Source organism: Equus przewalskii, chromosome 13 (assembly GCF_037783145.1).
Source record: "Equus przewalskii isolate Varuska chromosome 13, EquPr2, whole genome shotgun sequence".
Classification (NCBI taxonomy): Eukaryota; Metazoa; Chordata; class Mammalia; order Perissodactyla; family Equidae; genus Equus; species Equus przewalskii.
Window position 1 is genome coordinate 11,495,996 of NC_091843.1, and position 18,763 is coordinate 11,514,758.

Below are 18,763 nucleotides of genomic sequence, written 5' to 3' on the forward strand. Positions count from 1 at the left end.
AAAGGTACTAAAGGAAGTTAAAACTAACAGGATTCAGGAAACAAACATGGTAGCATTTAGAATTTGGAATGATTAGTGGAAAGAAAAAATTATGTTCATATACTCATGATGAAAAAGGCAAAATTCTTGGATGCAAGAAGGTACAGAAAAGAACACGATGATAATAACAGCTATATTTAACTGCTACTATGTGCCAAATACTATGCACTAAGTCTTACACTTAACCTTTACAATAACTCTATGCAGTAAACACTATGATTGCTTTCTTAGGTTTATGAAACTGAGGCTTGGGAAGGTAAAGGGAGTACAAAATAATAGTTAAAAACAAGCTCTGAGGCTAGATGGCCTAGGTTTGAATCTCAGACTTACCACTTACTAGCTATGTGACCCTGTGAAGTTACTAACTTCTCTATGCTTCTTTCTTATAATTAAAAAAAAGTCTTTAAAATTTTATTGTCTTAAAAGTATGGTCCCTGGTCCATTCTTTTTCACCATTCACCAAAATAAACTCAAAATGGATCAAAGACCTAAAGGTGAGACCTGAAACTATAAGGCTTCTGGAAGAAAACGAAGGCAGTACACTCTTTGACATCAGTATTAAAAGGATCTTTTCGGACACCATGCCTTCTCAGAGAAGGGAAACAATAGAAAGAATAAACAAATGGGACTTCAACAGATTAAAGAGCTTCTTCAAGGCAAATGAAAACAGGATTGAAACAAAAAAACAACCCACTAACTGGGAAAAAATATTTGCAAGTCATATATCTGACAAAGGCTTAACATCCATAATATATAAAGAACTCTCGCAACTCAACAACAAAACATCAAACAACCCAATCAAAAAATGGGCTGGAGACATGAACAGACATTTCTCCAAAGAAGATATACTGATGGCCAATAGGCACATGAAAAGATGCTCATCATCGCTGATCATCAGGGAAATGCAAATCAAAACTACACTAAGATATCACCTTACACCTGTTAGAATGACAAAAATACCTAAAACTAATAGCAAGAAATGTTGGAGAGGTTGCGGAGAAAAAGGAACCCTCATACACTGCTGGTGGGAATGCAAACGGGTGCAGCCACTATGGAAAACAGTATGGAGATTCCTCAAAAAATTAAAAATAGAACTACCATACAATCCAGCCATCCCACTACTGGGTATTTATCCAAAGAGCTTGAGGTCAGCAATCCCAAAAGTCCTATGCACCCCAATGTTTATTGCAGCACTGTTTACAATAGCCAAGACGTGGAAGCAACCTAAGTGTCCAGCAACAGACGAATGGATAAAGAAGATGTGGTACATATATACAATGGAATACTACTCAGCTGCAAAACAGAACAAAATCATTCCATTTGCAATAACATGGATGGACCTTGAGAGAATTATGTTAAGTGAAATAAGCCAGCGAGAGAAGGACAATCTGTGTATGACTCCACTCATATGAGGAATTTAAAATTATGGACTAAGAACAGTTTAGTGGATACCAGGGGAAAGGTGGGGTGCGGGGTAGGCACAAAGGGTGAAGTGGTGCACCTACAACATGACTAACAAACATTAATGTACAACTGAAATTTCACAAGATTGTAACCTATCAATAACTCAATAAAAAAAAAAAGTATGGTCCCTGGGCCCCAGATTATGATTAATAAACACTATTTCCCATTCAAAGAAACAGGGTTTCTTGGAGATAGCAGATTAGCTGATTCCAGAGCTAATGCAGGAAATGTATAAAATAATTCTGGCATACTGTGTACCAAAAAGCAAGTAAACTATCAAAGACTACTGGGGTCAAGAAAAAACAAAAAACAGAAAAGACAACTTGAGAAGGCTACCATCAGCCAAAAATGGGACAATTTGAGTATTAAAAAAGAATAATAAAGACAAATGATTGAAAAATATAAAATATATTAAGCCTCATTGACAGTAAATAAATATAGTAAACTCAGCTGTCATATCTGGAAGATATTAAGAAACTAATTTATCATCCTGAAATTTGATAAAGAAAAATAAAGAACAAAGCATTTATACTACTTGTCTTACATGAACTGTACCGCAGGATAACCAAAACAATTATGGGACAAAGTTCTGCACAGGAGAATTCAAAACAAACAAAGAAGGAATGACAATACTACTGTTTCCCAGCCTCCAATGCAGTAATGAATCAGTCATGATCATCAATAGATTCTAAAACCAGTAGGGGAATGTCTAATGGGAAAATTTACGGATAGATCAGGGTGACAACACCTGAACCCACTAATCCATCTTAACATCGAAGAAAGAGAGCCAACCACACATTATTTGCATTCTTGCAAATAAGCAAAAGATCAAACAAAACCAGGAAGAAAACACAAACCAAAATTTAAACAGGTCATTTTAGAAAATACAGATAGAGGAATTATGTTAAACAACACCATATGGGAAATTCTTTAAGACAAATGGCCCCGTTTCTTCAACAACAAAAGAGAAAGAAGGGAGCAGGGGGACAGGAGAAACTTACGGATTTACAGAATTTAAGATAAATATTAAGCAAATGCAAAGTGCAGACTCTGAAGAAAACCTAATGATTAATAAAGATTTATGAATCAACTTGGGAAATTTGAAATCTTGATTGGCTATTAAACAATATTAAGAAATTATTAATTTTCATAGAGCAAGAACAGTATTGTGTTTTTGGGGTGGGAGGGACTATTCTTTTAGAGACGTATAATGAACGTAGTTATATATGATGAAATTATATGATACAAGCAGTGTGTAAAGGAAGGTATAAATTAATACAATTTGCCTGTATTCATAATTATTGAAGTTGAGTGAAGAGTGCATGGAGTTGAGGGTCACTATAATATTCTCTCCACTTTCGCCTGTTTGAAAATTTCCATAGTAAGTTAAAAAAAAAAAGGTAAAGGACATACCTCTATCTTCAAATTCCTTTACAATGTCATTCATCCTATCTTGATAGAAGGATTCCCCCCTCTCTATTAAGGAGATGTCCAATGCGTCATAGATTTTATTAAACTCTACGGAGAAAAAGGTCACCAAACATGAAAATGTATAACAATTCAAACAAACAGGAAACATGCATCTTATAATAAAAGAAATGTATAATTTAATTGAAATATTTGGAAGAAAATTAATTACATTAAAAATGTAGGATATAGGACATCATATGTATACTGCCATTTTGAAAATGTGGCAAGAATATGGTAAGATACACAACAAAATATTAACAATGGGTGAGACTATAAATAATTTTATTTACTTATTTATTTTTGAGGAAGATTAGCCCTGAGCTAACATCTGCTGCCAATCCTCCTCTTTTTGCTGAGGAAGATTAGCCTTGAGCTAACATCTGTGCCCATCTTCCTTTACTTTATAAGTGGGACGCCTGCCATAGCATGGCTTGATAAGCGGTGGGTAGGTCTGCACCCGGGATCTGACCTGCTGAACCCTGGGCCTTCGAAGCAGAACGTGCCAAGTTAACTGCTGCACCACTGGGCTGGCCTCTCTAAATAATTTTTATTTTCTTTTTTCCTATTTACATTTACTTTTTTGTACGAGAAACATGAACTTTTTGTGTAACTTTTAAAAAATTTACTCTTAAGAAATGTAAATGAGAAGAAAAAAAGAAAAGTCTTTCCTATGTGGAGATTGAATATTGATTTTCTTAGTTTGTTTATCCTAATTTTACCATTTACTGGTCTGTCTAGCCATACGTCAGTGACAGAGTATTACCTACCATAGCATTATAAGACATTTTATTAGCTAGTGCTGCAAAACAGCCACCATTAGCCTTCTTTTTCAAAGATCTACCGGCTATTCTTACCCATTTATTCTTCAAAGTGACCTGTAAAATTACTTCATCAAGTTGGAAAACTTGAAATTGTCTTAAAACAACAAATGAATTGGAGAACTAGGGAACTTTGCATGAGACTCTATTCAAATATCTATTACATCCTGTTGTCTATTTCTCTTCATTTTGGTCCTATACACGTCTGGATAAATTTATTCTTTTTATAGCTCTGGTTGGTAATGTAAAGATCTTTTCTACTTTCCTTAATTAATTTTTGCTGACTTTGAAGAAAGTTAAATCTTGCACCTACCTGTCTTAATAAATTTTCTTAATAGTTATTTCAGTTTCAGAAAAATATTCAAGAAAAAATCTACTTGCCAGTCCTTGAAAGTTTAACATGTAATTCAAAACCAATCCTGAATAAAGACTCAAGGACTACATGTAATAGTATTTGTTGGACGAATGAACGAAGCTCAGAAATTCACCTTGGCGGGAGACATCACAGATAAGCTTCCAAGCTTTTGTGATATCTGGATTTTTACTCTGAAGCAGAACTACACACTGGTATGCACGCTTTTTAAATTCTTCCTCAGTATCAAATCTCTTCTTGGATTCCTGTGTTTAAAAAAAAAGTAAGGTTTGTAAAAAGAGCCAACTCATATTTCTAGATAAAGAATTTCATTCCTTAAATAAAAAAACCCAAATCAAAAAAACCTACAGAAAAAAAGGTGATCGATGGAAACTAGACCTGTGGTGGTGAACACAATGTAGTATATACACAAGTCAAATTATAATAATGTACACCTGAAACTTATAATGTTACAAACCAATGCTGTCTAAAAAAAAAACAAACAAAAAACCAAAAACAACAAACCCAAGAGTGAGGAAGTGAAAATCTAAAACACCTGAACAAAAACAACAGAACAAGTGCTCTCACTCAATAGCCAAGAATACTGTTACAAATGAATGTGACAAAGAACCCAATTATTTCTTTTGAAATAATTTTTCTTGAAAATACAAAATTCTTACCACAGTGCTACCACCACTTTTCCAATTCACAAAAGCCTACTTCACACCAATGCTTTTTGTGTGCAAGGAGAGTAATAAAGAATAGCTAACAGGTGGGGCTGAATTTTCTGTGCTCCACTTTCTGTTCCGGATGTGGTCCTCGATGAGTAATGAGTTTTTTTGTAATTAAAAATAAAGTTGTTTTTGGGGCCGGCCTGGTGGCACAGCAGTTCATTATACATGTTCTGCTTCGGCGGCCCGGGGTTCACCGGTTTGGATCCCGGGTACGGACATGGCACTGCTTGACAAGCCATGCTGTGGTAGGCTTAAAGGTATAAAGTAGGTATAAAGTAGAGGAAGATGGGCACAGATGTTAGCTCAGGGTCAGCCTTTCTCAGCATAAAGAGGAGGACTGGCAGCAGTTAGCTCAGGGCTAATCTTCCTCAAAATTAAATAAATAAATAAATAAAGTTGCTTTCATTACTTTATTTCTAAATTGAAAGCAACACATCCTTACTGAAAAAAAAAAAAAAGGTTACTGCTAATCTCACCACCCCAAACTAACCAATGATGACACTTTACTGCATAATTCTAGACATTTCTTTGCAAACACACACCTACGTGTTTTAACAAAAACTGGAAATATAAGCTTTTCTTTCACTGTGGTTTTTAAATTTAACAATGTATTATAAACATTTTCTTGTATTAACAGATCTGCCTCATTATAATCAGAGCATGGAATTCCAAGAGATAATTATAACATTAGTTATTTTACCCTGTCTCATATCAGCAAACATTTAGTTTCTTCTCAACAGAAAATACTGAAAGACAAAAGCTCCTCCCCCAAAAAACCCCAAACAAACAAACCCACAATTGTTTACTTTTTAACATAGTAATCTCATTCTCGGTAAGGTGTCTAACATTAAGAAATAATTTTTAAAAGGTAAAAAAATGTACATTTATGAAGTTGTCTACTCTACAGCTAAGAGCCCCTCAAAAATGGAAAAACAAAAAAGGGACAGGGGCTGACCCAGTGGCATACTGGTTAAGTCTGCACACTCTGCTTTGGCGGCCAGAGTTCTCGGGTTCAGATCCTGGGTGCAGACCTCGCACTGCTCGTCCAGCCATGCTGTGGCAGCAACCCACAGTAAGTAGACAAAGACTAGCACAGATGTTAGCTCAGCAACAATCTTCCTCAAGCAAACAGAGGAAGACTGGCAAAAGATGTTAGCTCAGGGTCAATCTTCCTCACAAAAAAAAAAAAACAAACAAACAAAAATCAACATCAGGGATTAATGTAAACTTTGGCACACCAATCCAACAAAACAATGTAGTCACATCATAAAGTAACACAAGAGAGTTCATAATAAAATGTTAAATAAGTACAATACCCAAATGATGCTGTAATCACAAATGATTTAATAAATGTTTGTATATGGATAGTCAAGAACTCAAAGCAAGCTGACCAGTGATTGATCTAAAAGTATAGTTTATGGTAAATTTGTTATTTAAAAACTCTTCTACATATACTTAATATTTTCAAAATATATAAAATTGAGATGAAAACAATAGCATCAAAAAATTTTAAATACTAAAATGTATTTTGATTAACAAACTCCTAAATTCTCTTAACAACAGGTAATATGGTAGAGTTCAATTTTTAACATACACCAATCAACGAGCAAAGATGATGCGTTAAGGGATGGGGAGTTTAACAACTTTTATTTAACCCCATAGTAGCTTTAAATAGCATTCTGAACTCCCTAAAGAAAACGAATGATGACTATGAATAGTAAACAAACAAATAATATAACAAGAAATGATATCAAACCTTATAAAAGGCCTGAAGATCCCCAATAGGAGGTGAAACTGTTAGGTAATCTGGAAATTTATCTTGCAGGTGAGCGATGAGCATGCCAAACTGGGTCCCCCAATCTCCCAAATGGTTTAATCTAATACCAATCAGAGAACACAAAACCATTTAAAAATGATAAACATTTTCACATTAAATTAGAGGAATTACACTCCACTAGGAACCGCTAACACTTAAGTGTCAGTATATCACATTTAGTAATATCATTCACCCAGTTGTTTCCTCAACTGGTCTGCAAACTCCTGGAGAGGCAAAGGCAAAGTCTGTTACCTTTGGCAATGTGTACCCAGGACCAGCAGGCCTCCAGGATTTGCTAATGCAGGAAGTTCCTATCAACAGAGTGTGATCTGTCTATTGTGTAGTTAACTGGGATAATGACAGTTATTACCACAATTTTATGAAAATTTAACTTTTCAACCAATTATCTTAGTGCAAGTTAGACCAGTGGACTTCAAATGTCAATGGATGAAATTCTTCAAAATATATGTCAACCCACAGTTAAAACGTCCATACTACCTAAAGCAATCTACACATTCAATGCAATCTCAATCAGAATCTCAATTACATTCTTCATGGAAATAGAACAAAGAATCCTAAAACTCACATGGGGCAATAAAAGACCCTGAACAGCTAAAGCAATCCTGAGAAAAAAGAACAAAGCTGGAGGCATCACAATTCCAGACTTGAAAATACACTACAAAGCCATAGTGATCAACACAGCATGGTACTGGTATAAAAAGAGACACACGGATCAGTGGAACAGAATTGAAAGCCCAGAAGTAAAACCACCATCTACGCACAGCTAATCTTTGACAAAGGAGCTAAGAACATACAATGGAGAGAATCTCTTCAATAAATGGTGTTGGGAAAACTGGACAGCCACAGGCAAAAAACTGAAAGTAGACCATTATCTTCCACCATACACAAAAATTAACTCAAAATGGATTAAAGACTTGAACGTAAGATGTGAAACCATAAAACTCCCAGAAGAAAATACAGGCAGCACACTCTTTGACACTGGTATTAGAAGGGTCTTTTCGAATACCATGTCTACTCAGGCAAGGGACACAAAAGAAAAAAACAATGGGACTTTATCAGACTAAAGAGCTTCTGCAAGGCAAAGGAAACCAGGAACAAAACGAAAAGACAACCCACCAACTGGAAGACTTGCAAATCATATACCCAACAAGGAGTTAATCTCCAAAATATATAGAGAACTCATACAATTCAACAACAAAACAGCAACCAACCTGATCAAAAAATGGGCAAAGGACATGAACAGACATTTTTCCAAAGAGGATATACTGATGGCCAATAGGCACATGAAAAGATGTTCAACATCACCAATCATTAGGGAAATGCAAATCAAAAGTACAATGAGATATCACCTTACACCTGTTAGAATGGTTGCAATTACCAAGACAAAAAATAACAAATGCTGGAGAGGATGTGGAGAAAAGAGAACCCTCATACACTGCTAGTGGGAATGCAAACTGGTGCAGCTACTATGGAAAACAGTGAAGATTTCCCCCAAAATTAAAAATAGTAACACTATACGACTCAGCTATCCCACTACTGGGTATTTATCCAAAGAACTTGAAATCAACAATTCAAAGAGACTTATGCACCCCTATGTTCACTGCAGTATCATGCACAATAGACAATAGACAAGCAACCCAAGTGCCCATCAACTGATTAACGGATAAAGAAGATGTGGTGTATTTATACAATGGAACACTACTCAGCCATCAAAAAAGAAGACAAAATCATCCCATTTGCAACATGGATGGACCTTGAGGAGAAATAACCCAGACAAAGAAAGACAAAAACTGTATGATTTCACTCATATGTGGAAGATAAACAAACACATGGACAAAGAGAACAGATCAGTGGTTATCAGAGGGGAAGGAGGTCGGGGGATAAGCATAAGGGGTAAAGTGGCACATTTATATGGTGACTGACAAATATGCACAACTGAAATTTCACAATCTTATAAACTATTACCACCTCAATCAAAAAAAAAAAGTCAATCCAACCACTTCTCATCCCTTACTGCTTTTAACTCATCTCAAACTACCAGACTGGGGCCAGCCCCGTGGCCTAGTGGTTAAGTTCGGCATGCTCCGCTTTGGCAGCCCAGGTTCAGTTCCTGGGCGTGGACCTACACCAGTGTCAGTAGCCATGCTTTGGCAGTGACGCACAAAGTAAACAGAGGAAGACTGGCACAGATGTTGTTAGCTCAGGGCAAATCTTCCTCAAGTGAAAAGAGAAAGACTGGCAACACATTTTAGCTCAGGGCAAATCTTCCTCAGCAAAAAATAAAATAAAATTCTTAAAAAAACCAAGAAAACAAAAATCCCCCCAAAAACTACCAGATCATCTATTAACTGGATTATTACAATAGTTTTCTATCTTATCATACATTGCTCTACTAATTAAAGACTCTCCAATAGCTTCCCATTACACTTACGAATAAAATCCCAATTTCCTACCATGGCCTCCAAGGTCCAGCATAATCTGTCTCTTGCCTACCTCATCCTCTACTAGAATATAAACCCCTGACACACAGGAGGCACTGAAGAAATACTTGTGAAATGAACTGGGGAGCCTCTTGCTTGGTTCCACCCCTAGGGAGTCTAAAAAGTTACTAGTTCAGAGGAGTGGCCCAAGACATAATTTATTTAAAAAGCCTACTGGGTGATTAAAGCAGAACCACACTTATGAATCATTGATTTAGTCAAAGATTCTTCTCAAGTGACATTTTTCATTTTCTACAGAAATCTCCAAAGGCAAGAAAAAGAGTACCTACCTTAGCACATCATATCCTGCAAATTCAAAGAGGCGGCACATGCTCTCTCCTATGATAGTTGACCTGAGATGGCCTACATGCATCTCTTTAGCTATGTTGGGAGAGGAAAAGTCAACTACCACCTAGGATGGACAATAAGAGATTTTTTATAGACAACAATATTGTACTATAGATATGTAATGTGATAAATATAGCTACAAAGGTAATCATATTACAATATATAAATGTATTGAAGTAACATGTTCACCTTAAATTTATACAATGTTATGTCAAATATATTCAATTAAAAAAAGATTTTTAAAAGGGATACACACATTTTATTCTGCTAGCACATTCATTAATAACATATTTAGAAATAAACTCAGACAAACAGGAGTTTGGGTTATAATTCAACTGTGTTAGGTTTACGTTTTCTTTTTCTTCTTCTTCTTCTTCTCCCCAAAGCTCCCCAGTACATAGCTATATATTATAGTTGTAGGTCCTTCTGGTTGTGCTATGTGGGATGTGACCTCAGCATGGCTGGACGAGTGGTGCCAGGTCCATGCCCAGGATTTGAACTGCAAACCCTAGGCCACTGAAGCGGAGTGCATGAACTTAATCACTAGGCCAAGGGGTCGGCCCCTGTGTTAGCTTTTCTGATGAATCTACTCGTCCATTATTAGCTGAAAAAGAATCTAATTCGTTTAGACAAATTATCTATCCTCGATTTGAGCACAACCTCCTAAATATCAGCTGGCTACCTCAAATCCTTGTGGAATAAAGTGAAAAGAAAAATCACATTATAACAAGCAAGACCTAGGAGAAAGGCTACTTCACAGTTATGTTCAAACTCTCAAATATTATTAATGATTAAATCTCAACATAAAAAGCAAAAGCCATTTCCAGTTACAATGATTAAATCTCAATATAAAAACAAAAGCCATTCCATACAGTTCTAAGGTATTAATATATCAGCTGAAAACTGTACACATACCTTTTTATTCTCTCCAAGGGCAGGGAGTTGAACACCATTCACCAGGAGACTGGTCAACTGTTCGGACACAAAGTCCTTTCTTAAGTGGACATTAATAAAACCTAATAAACAGCAGAGGAGAGAAAAAAAATTAAGACAGCCTCCTATCTTAAAGGATTGATCACTCCCAAAGACTTTCTCAATTTCACTTATGCTGGCTCACCACTCTCCTGAAAGCTTCCTATTTAATTCAGGGCCCCTTCAGTCTCAGCAAATGATTTGTTCACCTCTTAACTGAAAACAGACGGCCCTTTCACCACAGACTTATCTGCCATTATCTATCTCCTTTTCGCTAACCAAAAACTGAATCACAGGGAGGTAAAGTAACTCATCCAAGATCAGGCAGCTACGTCTAGACTAAAACCTCAGTTTCCTAACTCTCAATCCAAGGTGCTTTCACCATCTTCTTCAGTACACAAGTTTTAACCCTACATTTATATTTAAAATGGCGTTCTTTTTTTTATTTCAAAAACCACTCAGCATCAATACAACTACTTAAGAAGGGTAACATTGTCATACCAGGACCAGCAATTTCAACTTTTTCAATACATTCATTGCCTGGGAGGTGTTTGGTAATGTTTTCGGCAATTTCTCTTGGATTAACTTTCTGTTCCTTGGATTTGAGCATCTGTAACACAATATAAAATGATTCATTACACAAGAATTTCAGCAGGTTACTTGCAAATGCACAAGTGACAAAGCACGAGATTTGTTTGACATGAGACCCAACAAGGGCAGGAGCAGAGAAGTCCAATGACCTTGTAAATGGCCAGATAAAGCATCAATCATCAAGTGCCAAGAGGAATACAAAAGTGCCAAAACCAGGTGATCTCCATTTCAAAATGAGTTGCCACACACATATATAACTTTTTTATGAAGACATAACAAAGTCTTATTTATGATGCCTGTTTCCAGGATATTTACATTTCTAATTTTTAAATCATAAAAGTGTGCAATATTCAGACTTGAGTAATAAATATTGCCCTAATAAACTTAACCCCAATGTAGACACATAAAAACTATATAGAAAAAAATCTGGACTCTTTAGATTAATTCTTTCAATTCAACAAAGAAAGGAAAGCAAAAAGTCCCAAACCAGGGGCAATTAACCACAAACACATTAGATAATGTAGCCATTAAAAACAGGGAATTCCTCTAACTAAAAGTGAAATATGTAAGCCCGCCTCAAAGACACCGCAGCTGCATCAAACACCTGGTGGGAATGCCGAATGGTAAATGGCTAACTTTTAATCCCTCATCTTCCAGCCCTCACCAGTGACACACAGCAATCCTGGACACAACAGGAGGGAAGGACTAAAACAAAACAGTACAAACTATTGCCCTTAAATATTAAGAGTACATGTAAAATTTAACTAAATATTCAAATTTCTGCTTTTTAAAAATTAAAACATACATTTTCCTTTCTCAAGTTTTTTAGAATTGTGGAAAATGTTCTTTTCATTGAACATACAACTTGCCATTATTTATGTAAACGGTAATGATGATGATAATGCCCAAGAAAATCAAACCACAAAGAAAGCTTCTTAATATAATCACCTGAGAGATACCCATAGCACTATTACACTGATAGTCCCCAAACTTGGGCTGTTGACTTGGTGTCACTATCAGAGGAGGATTTTCTAAATCTGGATATGCAGCCTTAATGGCACAACCAAAGACCTCTTGCAGGCGGCTATTGATGTTAATCATAGTTGGTCTGTTCCTTTCTGCTTGAAGACTCTGTAAGAAAAGAACAGAAATATGTCAATACTGAATTATCATACACAATTTTCCCAACTATTTTGAGAAACCTTCAAATGTCCTGAGAAGAGCTAAAAGGTAACATACACTCATAATGCAATGCTCTCCTATCTGGCATATGTTGAGATACGTAATAGCACAAGTTTATCCCATAGCGTCTAAGACATAAATGGGAAATGCCCTGAGTTCCTTCTTTCTATAGTTATTTTATCAGAACAGACACTAGGAGTAGGGAGTAGAAAGGGCTGACCAAATCTTCTTCTCAGCTGAAATAAAGCAGTGAGAAAACAGTATAAAAATCAGTCCTAAACAACTTCATATCAAATGCTGGAAGTGAAAATTTTATGGACAAAAACAAATAAAAAACGTATTCTTTCCATTAAAATGATGACTTCTTCAAGGCATGAAATGAAAGGGAGAAAATATATAGATAGGTAATGTAAACATATCAGAAAAATGAGTTGTTTTATCTTACCATTAAATAATCCCATGTTGCACTATTCCTACCTCATATTCCTCATTTCCTTTGAAGTGGAATATATTCATTTAAGATGGTGTACAACTTATTACCTCTATTATTGCACTTATACCTTCTCAAAATTATTTGCCTCCACCACCAGAATTTTGAATGCATGGAAAATGTCTTATTCTTGCTTCTGCCTCTGGCACTTAGCACTGTACGTGGCATGTAGCAGGTCAAGAAATGGTGACTGGACACACACACTTTTAACGGAACACAAATGGAAATGCTACCTACACACTAACAACAATTTTATCCTAATCAAATCAATAACATTTAATGGCAACAATAATGAAAGCTATTAGGGTAGTACTGTGTCAAGAACTGAGCCAAGGGGCTGGCCTGATGGCGCAGCGGTTAAGCACACACGTTCCGCTTCTCAGTGGCCTGGGGTTCGCCAGTTCAGATCCTGGGTGCGGACATGGCACCACTTGGCAAAAGCCATGCTGTGGTAGGCATCCCACGTATGAAATAGAGGAAGATGAGCACGGATGTTAGCTCAGGGTCCGTCTTCGTCAGCAAAAAGAGGAGGATTGGCAGTAGCTAGCTCAGGGCTAATCTTCCTCCAAAAAAAAAAAAAAAGAACTGAGCCAACTGCTTTATCTATATGCATTATCTCACTTCATCTACACAACAGAAATTGAGTTTATTACTATTAGCACTATTTCCATGTGGGCTAGAAATTAAGTAATGTGCCAAAGATAACAAATGTTAAGTGGCAAAGTCAGGATTCAAACTCAGTACTATTGGAATGGCAAATCCAAGTTGTATGATTGTCACCCTCCTCGACCATATGGAAGAAATTACCTTCTTAAGCTCACTAACTAAAAACTTAAATCAGTTTTTTAATCAATAATCAATTCCCCCCTGTAGTGACACACTCAAAAAAGGGGAAGATATGCTTTTGTGCAATCTAAAGACTTCCAATAGCAAATACTAATGTTATTTAGATATGATCCTAAGACTCAAAACCTACTCTAAATAAACCTCAATCTTTGTACGTTTAAAGTATTAAAAGAAACAACAGGCCCCAAATGGAGTCACCTGTGCTAAGTCCCCGACAGCAAATCAAGACTTAATATTTAACTTAATTGCAGTTTCAGCCTCTCCCAGGAATATCACCTTTACCTAGCCAATCTGGAATTACTGGATCAGCAGTAGTGAGGTAATCTGCAGGACAGACCCCAGCCCTTCCACCAAAGAAAGCTGACCTTACCTGAAACAATCCACTCTTTGTTAGAAACTTCCTTTTTCTGCTCACTTCTGTCTATAAAAGTCTTCTGTTTTGTATAGCTCCTTGGAGCTCCTTTCAATTTGCTAGATGGAATGCTGCCCAGTTCATGAATCACAGAATAAAGCCAAGTAGATCTTTAAATTTACTCGGTTGAACTTTGTTTAACAAGGATGGGGTACCAGTACGTACGTGTGTATATATGTAAACACACATATATGAATCCATTGTTCTTGATTTCTGCACCATGCAATTTAGTATTTGATTATAATTAACTTAAGACTTCTCCCCAACCTGTTTCCTACATGCAAGTCTTCTCTCCCCAAAAATGGAAAGCTCCATGCAGTTAAGAAATATTACATATGGCACAAGAATCTCTGCTATAACTCAATATAACTATTCTGAAACATCTCACATTATGCAAAAAATTACATCCTAAAAAACAGCAGATCTTATGAGAAAATCAGCATCTGAAACAGATTGCTCAAAATCTACATAATTTTGTAACAACAGCACTATCACAATAGCAATTTTAAAATCATTACTGTTAGAAAGGCATCTGTAATTCCTAATGAGTACTAGATAAATAAGACTTTACCTTACAAGAAGATAGGAACAGCTCAACGGGAGGGGGTACGAGGAAGAACTGAGACTGAATTAATGAAAACAAGGGTAAAATGCCTCTGAGACAACCATCTAATAAGTTAGGGAATGTGGCCAAAGTGAGCCGGGGAGGAAGATAGGCCAGATGGGTGTCCCACAGTACTTTTTTCTTCTGTGGCTTGCTGTTTTCTGTTGTGTTTGTGTACCTTGTGTCCAGGGGCTATTACTCACTAGGCAAAATATCTGTGAAAAAAACCAATGTGCTGTCCACATTACACTGACAGCATTCTCCTATTTACACATTAGAGCTAATCTGTCATTACAGATGCGTATTAGAATACACTGTAATAAACAGTTTATGCACCTAAAAAAAATACACTGTACTTCCTTTTCTATCTTTTCCTCACAGCCTTCAGCACATATTAGGCATATAATAACACTTTTGAATTGAAATAAATATAATAGAGAAAGGAGTACAAATAAGCGCAGAATGAATGAGTTAATGAGAAAGGTGAAATATTTTTGAGAAGATTCCATTGAAAAGGAATTTTGTGATTTTAGAAGAATTAAAGACAAAAGCTATTTCAAGCAGAACAGAACACAAGAAGGTAATAAAAAGACTTCATGGGAGTGGAGCAGGCAAAGTATAAATGAATAAATGGGACCAGCTTTGGAAAAAAGATATAATGCCAGTGCAGCCTGGCTGAATGAAAGTAATACACACACATAGGAGAATAATTATGAAAGTGAGGTCATCCTCTAGGACGAGTCATCAGCAGACCTGAAAGGCAGGATAAAAAATTAAAACCCCAACCGAAGCAAGCTCAAGTTTTTGACATAACTGATAAACACTGTCAGATTATGAAGTCATTAAATAACAAATACAGCACAAGCTTCCCGGAAAAAAAAAAGATCTCAAATATTAAGTGGAATAAAACCAAACAACCAAATATAACATTGTAAAATATAAAAATAAAACTGCAAAATAACCAACTTAGGGCAGGGAGGGACCATGGGTGTATTTTAAAATGTTTCCTTTTGATAGACACAATTATTTAACATTCAAAAATGTTGTTTTTCCAAAAGGCGCAGGCATAAACTGTTAAAAGGAAATGTCTTAACCCTCTTGAGGCCTTCTTTCAGCTGGCCATTCGTTCAGCATGCCGAAACCCTCCAAGCGGCCCTGCAAGGACAGGCCAGCTCCGCTCCTTCATCACTTGCACCGACCACTTAGTCCTAACTTGTCTAAGGCCAGGAAAAGGATAGGGTTGCTTTCTTCTTCTTCCAAATTCCTCAGCGTATACTTTCAGAATCTTTCATGACAAGGGCTTTTAAAAAGATGCAATAATTCAAACTGCAGAATAAAACCAGAACCCAGAGTACTCACCTTTCGAAGGATATTCAGTCGATACTTTAATTTTAAATTTTCTTCCCGCAACTGCTCCAAATTTGGAGAAGCTTCCAAACAACCACAGTTTTTCAACTGATCAATTTCCGCAGTCAGAGACTTAATCTCTTTTTCCTATGAAAGAAAAGGCACTTTGGTTCAGTATGATCGATGACTTGCATGACATGACAGACGGTACCATAAACTTACTTCCTCACTTCCCCTCTCCACCAGGACATGGCAGACGCGATGGGAACGAAGAACTTTCCCTTTGATAAGTCGTGCTTTTCCTCTTCAAGGCTTTTGATGACATTAGGATATCATCCTTGATACGAAAAAATTAAGTGTGTGTTGGGGCAGAGAAAAAGGAGCTTAAAGCTTATAATAGATGGGGCCGGCCCCATGGCCCAGTGGTTAAGTTCACACGCTCTGCTTCGGCGGCCCAGGGTTTCGCCAGAGCGAATTCTGGGTGTGGACACGGCACCGCTCATCAAGCCATGCTGAGGCAGTATCCCACATGCCACAACTAGAAGGACCCACAACTAAAAATACACAACTATGTACCAGGGGGCTTTGGGAGAAAAAGGAAAAATAAAATCTTAAAAAAAAAAAAAGTATATAATGGGATAAGCCTCATATCCCTGCTTTCTTTGGCCTCGATAAACCACTCTGATTTAGTGAGCGTACTAGTTAAGGGTGACCAACCTGATTTTATTCCCCAATCTTATGACTTGGGGTTCTTCCAAAAAGCAAATGACTTTTGTCATATTTTAAAAAGCTCAGGTGTCTCTCTTTTGTCCTTTCTGGCACAAAAGGACTTTCCTATGTTTTTCCTCTTTGTTTCCAGTGTTTTAGGTCCTAGAACAAGCTTTTTACTGTAATACCTAAAACTGAAGACATACCAATTTGGAAGGAAATAAAGCTTCCAACTTAACGGCATTACTAAGGGGAAGATTCCGCCCTAGAAATTTCAGAATGTTAACCAGGAGATAACTACAGCCAAACAAAAGTTGCCACAAATGAGCATATATTATGTTCTACGCACCGAGCTAAACACTTTTCAGAAATTCTCTCTGTAACTCTCATCACAACCACCGAGGAGAAACTAATATCCCCACACTGACAAATATACGGCTCAGAACCGGAAAGAACTTGCCAACTTACTCGACCAACTTTTATTCTGTGACTGCCGATTTAGCATGAAGCAGTTTCCTGGATACCAGGGTACTTACACTGCTTTCCTCCCACCCTCCCCACTGGACATAAAAGGTAATGGAACTGTCCCATTTCCACTTTTATGACCTGCCACTTCTCTCCCCACGAATACTGGAGGCAGAGAGCAATCTCCTCTTTGATGATGAACCACTCCATGGGTGGGCTTGTAGGACTCCTGTCGCCCAGTCTCACGGAGAGATCGGGGGGCCGGTTTGCAAACCAGGCCCCAGGGCTCCTGCTCTCAGCCCACTTCCCTTTGCTGGTGTCCCGCACCCCCGGGAGGGCGCCGCGTGTGCGGGGAAGGACTGGCAATCTGCGGAGACTGCACTGCACACGCTCGCCTCCAGCCCAGCAGATGCTGGTAGCGGGGGCTCTGAGAGACGGCGAGACCCTCCACTCTGCGGAACGTCACTGTCACCGGGCCTCGGAACGCTGGCTTCCTCCCCACGCATCCCTGCCACAGCGTCCCTGAGACAGTGTGCGCCTCCGTGGCAGCGAAGGCCGGGGTCTCGGGACCCCACTGCCCGCTCTGAGGGGAGCAGGGAGGTCCCCGCCTCGCTGCTGCCGCCCCGAGGCTGCTCGAGCTGGAGCCAGGGCCTCTCCCTCCCCCTCCAGGCCTTCCCGCTGGTCCCATGGGGTCCGACCTGCTGCAGCAGCCGCGCGGAGCACTGAGCCACCAACCCGTCCATCCTCCCGTCAGCGCCTCACACGCGAGGCGCCGGAAGCGGAAACAGCCAGCCCCGCCCGGAAGTGGAAGCCCTCCCCCGCCCCGCCTTCTCGGGGTCGACTGAGTGCCACGGCGCTGCTGCCTCCTGGCGGGATCCAGGCGATACTGCAGGGAGAAGCGGCGGGGAAGTCGGCCGGGATGGGGGCTGCAGCCCGTAGATGCGGATGTTGGGGCCAGGGCAGAGAGATTGAAGGGAAACGGAACAGAGCTGCTCTGTACTCGGACTGACTTGGACAGAGGCACTTACCGAGAGCCTCTGTCTCTCAAGAGCATCAGTTTGCCCCTCTGTGAAATGGGGGCACAACTAATAAAATCCATTCATTTATTCAACAAACATTTATTGTGCACATTAATATGCCAGACGCTATTCCAGGCGCTGGAGACACGTCAGACTTGTTTCTAGAGGTTACATTTTAGAGTTGAGATGTATTAAACGAAAAAGTAAATAACAATCTCAGTTTTAATTTCCAGAAAGATGATGTGGTAGAGTCATGCGTCAGCGAGGGACTCTCTGAGCGAGTGAATTTGAGTTAAACTCTCAAACAGCCAACTCAGAATGTTAAGTTCTGAGACGACAGGGACCGCGCCTGTTTTGTTCACTCTTCCCTATAGCCCCAGGACTTAAAGCAGCAGTCTCTAAAAGTTTTTGTTTCTGTGCCCCTGTAAAAGATTTTTTAAATGTGTACTCCAGTATAGATTTTTTATTTAATTTAATTAATTTTTTTTTTTGGTGAGGAAGATTGTCTCTGAGCTAACATCCATTGCCAATTTTCTCTTTTTTTTACTTGAGGAAGGTTAGCCTTGAGCTTGTTACTGCCCAAGG

The 18,763-nt window shown here is 38.2% G+C and overlaps 1 protein-coding gene across 1 annotated transcript in view; it reads right to left on the reverse strand.

The window, feature by feature from the left end:
* The window catches only part of RARS1 (arginyl-tRNA synthetase 1), a 29,045-nt gene extending 11,080 nt beyond the window's left edge, over positions 1-17,965 (reverse strand). Inside the window, exons 1-9 of the mRNA XM_070569058.1 lie at positions 17,858-17,965; positions 15,999-16,133; positions 12,054-12,236; positions 11,016-11,124; positions 10,458-10,558; positions 9,485-9,606; positions 6,634-6,754; positions 4,280-4,409; positions 2,917-3,021 (exon numbers count right to left, since the gene is read on the reverse strand). Of these exons, the coding sequence (XP_070425159.1) occupies positions 2,917-3,021; positions 4,280-4,409; positions 6,634-6,754; positions 9,485-9,606; positions 10,458-10,558; positions 11,016-11,124; positions 12,054-12,236; positions 15,999-16,133; positions 17,858-17,902 (1,051 nt within the window). The 5' untranslated portion in view covers positions 17,903-17,965. The remainder of the gene's footprint in view (positions 1-2,916; positions 3,022-4,279; positions 4,410-6,633; positions 6,755-9,484; positions 9,607-10,457; positions 10,559-11,015; positions 11,125-12,053; positions 12,237-15,998; positions 16,134-17,857) is intronic.
* Positions 17,966-18,763: the final 798 nt, after the last annotated feature.